This window comes from Microtus ochrogaster (assembly GCF_000317375.1).
Source record: "Microtus ochrogaster isolate Prairie Vole_2 chromosome 14 unlocalized genomic scaffold, MicOch1.0 chr14_random_1, whole genome shotgun sequence".
Lineage (NCBI taxonomy): Eukaryota > Metazoa > Chordata > Mammalia > Rodentia > Cricetidae > Microtus > Microtus ochrogaster.
The window spans coordinates 20,204,221-20,209,744 of NW_004949096.1; the positions used below are offsets into that span (position 1 = coordinate 20,204,221).

Here is a 5,524-nt window from a genome sequence, read left to right on the forward strand (position 1 = left end):
AAAACCACAGAGAAACCCTGTCTCGAAAAAAAAAAAAAATCTCATATTAAGCATTATAGAGCTAAAAACGGTGTAATATAAATAGGTTGTTGATTAGTATAAATTCTAAAGGCTTATGAAAACCCAGAAAGTCAAAGGGTATTTATTCATGCACACAAGTAGTATAGAAATGGTTTCCTTGAAAGATCAATCTTAGCCAGGCAGTGGTGGCGCACACCTTTAATCCCAGCACTCGGGAGGCAGAAGCAGACGGATCTCTGTGAGTCCGAGGCTAGCCTGGTCTACAAGAACTAGTTCCAGAACAGGCTCCAAAGCTACAGAGAAACCCTGTCTCGAAAAATAAAAGAGAAAGATAAATCTTAATATACAGAATAAAATCAAAGGATATTTTATTATTTTTTTTTAATCTTTCCCAAAGTTTGTAGTTTGTACGTATGAATGTTTCTGATTCTGACCAGTAAAATTCTATTTTGATCCAAAATATTATCAGACTAACTGTATGATCAAGTCCAGCTTGATTATGATAAGTTACATAAACTAATACATTTTGAAAATGAAAATCTGTTTCTTTCATAGATGATGGACATTAATTTTTTCTAATGTTTATTCAACATTAGCTTAGAGTGAGACTCAAAATGTATTTTCCTTAAAAAGCTGGCCATAATTTATACTTAATCTACGCAAATTACTTAATACTTTATTGATGGTCATATGAAAAACTCTACAATAAATAATGACAAAAGTATGCAAAAACCACTAGCCTTTGTTTGCAATACAGAAAATACATGTTAATTCTGGACCAAAACAATCCCACTAAAATACAAAAACTGATAAGGAAAAATTAAAAGATATGCAGTGACTATTTGTGGCCAGTTATAACAAGCCAACAACCATCACGTATAATGGAAAGTCAAGGTCAGTTTTCATTTGCAGATAAAGGATGTCTTCGGTAGCTTAAAAAAATATAAACTCTGAAAAAGCTTGAGAATCATATACAAAAGCAGCTGTGGGAGAGGAAGGTTGAAAACCAGAAACCGTGATAGCACCACCAGCGAGCGCGGGGTTGATCCTGACTCTCCAGTTCTCTTAGCCTGTGCAGAATTCAGATTCAAAGTGCCATACAAATCATTAGTAGTTATAAAAAACTGGCCTTGAGCACAGGGTTCTGTGGAGTAGTCCTAAGCCCTCATAGGCACCAATCGGTTACAAAGGCTGAGTAGCTATCCAGGTCACAAGTCCCGACGGTATAATAAATCCCGTGTTGCCTTGTCAACTTTTTGCTGGTAGTCTTCTAGTTTGTCAAGAATTTTCTGGGACAGCTGTAAGGAAAGGAAGGCAGTCATTATACAGAATAGCTTGAAGAGTGAAGACTAGAGTGTACCTATGGGAGATGTTAGGTGCTTTGCTTCTACTCGGTGCACAAGTCTGTTCTGTGATGCTACAGTCAGACCTGGTCCTTCCCTGTTATATGTAACTAACATTCCTTTTTTGTAATGATTCACATTTTTGTGTTTGTAGAACTCAAACCCTTATGCACACGAGGCAATGGCTCTACTACTGGGCAGTATCTCCAATTTAATTACACCACTATATATGTTTGTATGCAGCTTCCATGTGTCTGTATATGTATGTATTCATTTATTTTTGAGACAAGGTATTGTGTATCCTGCTTTTTTCTTCCCAAGTTTTTTTGTTGTTCTGTTTTGAGACAAGGTCTCAGTACACAGCCATGGTTGGCCTAGATCTCACTGTGTAGACCAAGCTAGTCTTAATGCTCAGAGATACCGCCTGGGATGAAAGTTGTGCACCACAATGCCTTGCTTATGAAGATGTGAACTCAAACTCATAATCCTCTGCCTCTTCTTCACCATATCCTACCATTGTGTTCTACCACAATAGGTCACACCAGTATATTTTATTTTATTTTTCTCCCTTTTTTGAGTTAGAATCTCACTAAGATCTCACTAAACCTCTGTTGACGAGGCTGTCCTCAGAGATCCACCTGTCTCTGCCTCCCGAGTGCTGGGATTATTTTTATTAAAAGAATTACTAGCTTTTTTCCTGGAATGAGACCTCACATCTGATTTTTTAAAAGATTTATTTATTTATTTATTTACTATGTATGCAGTGTTCTGGCTGCAGACCAGAAGAGGGCACCAGACCTCATTACAGATGGTTGTGAGCCACCACGTGGCTGCTGGGAACTGAACTCAGGACTCTGGAAGAGCAGCCAGTGCTCTTAACTGCTGAGCCACCTCTCCAGCCTCCATTACATCTGATTTAACTGGTTCATTAGCTAGAAAATCATGAGTTTGGGAGCAGCTGGAGCATACACCTAACACATTCAAAAACAAAAAGGAAGTGCAACAAAAAAAGCAAGGAACTCATACTCCTACAGCCTTTCACTCAGTTTTGCTAAGATGCCAATTTCCTATGTAGCTGGGCTGACCCTGAACTCCTAAGATCAAGGGACTGATTTCTTGCCTAGCTCCAGTAGCTAGGACTATAAGTGTGTGCTACTGTAATAAGTTGTTTGCAACCCTATCTTGTGAGTTCTGATTGATAGGGTTGGAAAGACACTTTAGCAAACAAAAAGTCATTTTTATAAGATCAAGAAAGCAAATACTACTATTTTATGTATTTATTTACCTTTTAGGGTAAGTTGTAGCTAGTATGGGTTCCAGAACACATTGTCATTTACAGGTATCATGCAGGACACTGACAGTTGAATTGAATGCAGTGCTAACACTGTACTCAAGTACTATTCATCCTGGAGAACTGCCCTGCTAAGCACCTTTTAAGAAAGAATTGTAGGTCATTGTCTCTGTGTAACTGAAGCCTAGATAATTCCTTCTTAAAATTTCTGAAATGTTTGTTTACATTTTTTATTTAGAAAGGGAGTGAGGTACAGTACATTATGGGCAATAAGTGGCTTTTGTCCCTCTCTTCTAGAGAACCGATAATCAGGCCTTAGGATGTGCCTGCCATTCGAGCTTTGGTGAAGACAACTCGGAGGTTTACTTACGACGATGTTGTGACTGTTGGCACTGTTCTCTCCAAGAGCCTGGAGAAGCTGATCAATAGAGGAGTATGGGAGCCATACCATTGGGGCTGTTGCAGACAGCGGGAACTGAAAGAAAATGTCTGTTATTGACATGACATCATTTCTTCTAAGTAGTTGCTTTTGCAGGATTCTATACATGAAACATTTTAACCCACCTGCACCACTGTTAAGAAATTGTATGGGGCTCGTGAGATGGTAAAGGCACTTGCTACCAAGCCTAAGTTACTGATTTCAATCTTGGATCACATAGTGGACAGAAAGACATGGATCCCCCAAGTTGTTCTCTGACCACCATGTGCAGTGTGGCATATGTGTATGCACACACAATAAGTGTAATAAGAAAAAGGAATTACATGTACATAACACACATACTTGAATTCCTTCCTTTTCTTTCAATTAAGTAAACATATTAATACCTTGCGCTATCACTCATCTGATCTTTAAGAGTTCCAGGACAACCAGAACTACGTAATACAGAGACTATATCTCAAAAACACGAAAAAAAGAAAGAGTGCATCTGAATTTGATTCCCAGAATCCTTATCAGGCAGTTCACAACTGCCTGTGACTCTAGCTCCAGAGAAGCCAAACTTCCAGCCTTCTCAGGCACTCACAGGCAGGTGGTACATATACATGATTAAAAATACATCCTTTTTCTCTTCCTTCCTTCCTTCCTTTCTTTTTTTAGACAAAGTTTCTCTGGCTGTCCTGGCACTCTGTAGACCAGGCTGGTCTCGAACTCGCAGAGATGCGCCTGCTTCTGCCTCCCAAGTGCTGGGATTAAAGGAGTGTGCAACCACACCTGACTAAAAATAAACCTTAAAAAAGAAGAAAAGAAACTAGAGATCCCTAGAGTATCAATATTTCACTATATAACTATATACTTTATATCAATTTACTTTAAATACTCCCTTACTTATTACTTAGTGTGGTAATACACAATCAAAAGGAAACATTCACATGCATCTACCTCAATTCCAAAGTACTGATGTCCTTTCCCTAATACAGCATCCACATACTCGGAGACCAAATCGACAGCTTCTTCTAAAAGGTCATAGTTCAAGTACAGACGAAGCAACTCAGCAGCATCAACTTTCTGTAAAAATCAACAATTATAAGCATGTCCACTCCCAGTTGAAATAGAACAGTGCTGCCTTCTAGAATGTTTTAGAAATTATGCAAGAAACCAAATGCTCACATCCCTAAATGTACTACGAAAACATCTATCGTTTCTGTGCATCAACAAATATCAGGCTTTCCTATTAATGTTTTCAATACAGTTGTATTTCAACTTATAAGAAACATCTAGGTAAGCAGGGCTATATAGTCCTGCCTCAAAACAAACAACACACAATTAAAAAAAGGTTGCTTACGCGCGCCTGGGTTTATTCATCTGTTCCTTAGATTTGTAAACTCTCCAAGAGACCAGTTACCTCCAGGCATACAGTAAAGCTCCATCTGTTGAATGGCTTTTCTCTTCTGTCTTGTGATCCAAGACATGTTTTAACTTGTCCCTATTTCAATTTTACATTAGTAATGTCAACATGTCTTCCTAGAAATGTTGAGCACTCAAGTGGCAGGATATATACACCAATTCTTAGAAATAATGAAATGCAAAAGGACCACCAGTTTTAAATTTGTATTTTATGTAAATCAAGTGATAGAAAGACAAACAGCCTGACTTATGAAGAGTAAGTATGCTTTACTATATTACATGAGGATATTGTACCACTTCCCCACTACCACCCAAGTCAAGGTTTCTTGGTAGCCCTGGCTGTCCTGGAACTGCCTCTGGAGACCAGGCTGGTCTTGAACTCAGAGATCCACCTGCCTCTGCCTCCTGAGTACTGGGATTAAAGGTGGGCACTACCAGCCAGAGCCTCTGTATTCCATTATAGTGAGGATACTGTACTCTATTACAGGGATTATGTGAACTCAATGGATACTCTATTACAGTGAGGATGCTGGATTCTATTATTGTAATCATGTTTTACTCAATGGATACTTTATTATAATCTCTCTCGCTCTTTTTTTTTTTTTTGAGGCAGGGTTTCTTGAATTTCTGACCTTGTATGTGCACCACCACACCCAGTTTATGCAGTGCTAGGGATTAAGTTCAGCACTTCCTGTATGCTAGGTAAACTGTTTCGGCTTTGAGACAGTGTCTTGCTCTGTAACCCAGGCTGGCCTTGAACTTCTGCTCAGTCTTCCAAGTTCTATAATTACAAATGCCTAACACCATACTGGGTTGTTCTTTTGACAAACAAACAAAAACCCTCTATAAAAGTGCTTCAGATGATTACCTTCAAACTCAAGTACACATCCTAAGCAGATCAGAACTGCCTGCCTTAGCAGTATAAATGCTAAAACTAGAATGATATAGAAGATTGGCATGGCTCCTATACAAGAACAGCACATGAACTCATGAAACTGTAAGACTTTAAGACAATCCTGAAGCCAT

At 38.7% G+C, this 5,524-nt stretch overlaps 1 protein-coding gene across 1 annotated transcript in view; it reads right to left on the reverse strand.

The window, feature by feature from the left end:
• Nucleotides 1-371: 371 nt before the first annotated feature.
• The window catches only part of Nup160 (nucleoporin 160), a 66,948-nt gene continuing 61,795 nt past the window's right edge, over nt 372-5,524 (reverse strand). Inside the window, exons 33-35 of the mRNA XM_026787856.1 lie at nt 4,034-4,159; nt 3,026-3,130; nt 372-1,319 (exon numbers count right to left, since the gene is read on the reverse strand). Coding sequence (XP_026643657.1) covers nt 1,230-1,319; nt 3,026-3,130; nt 4,034-4,159 — 321 coding nt within the window. The 3' untranslated portion in view covers nt 372-1,229. The remainder of the gene's footprint in view (nt 1,320-3,025; nt 3,131-4,033; nt 4,160-5,524) is intronic.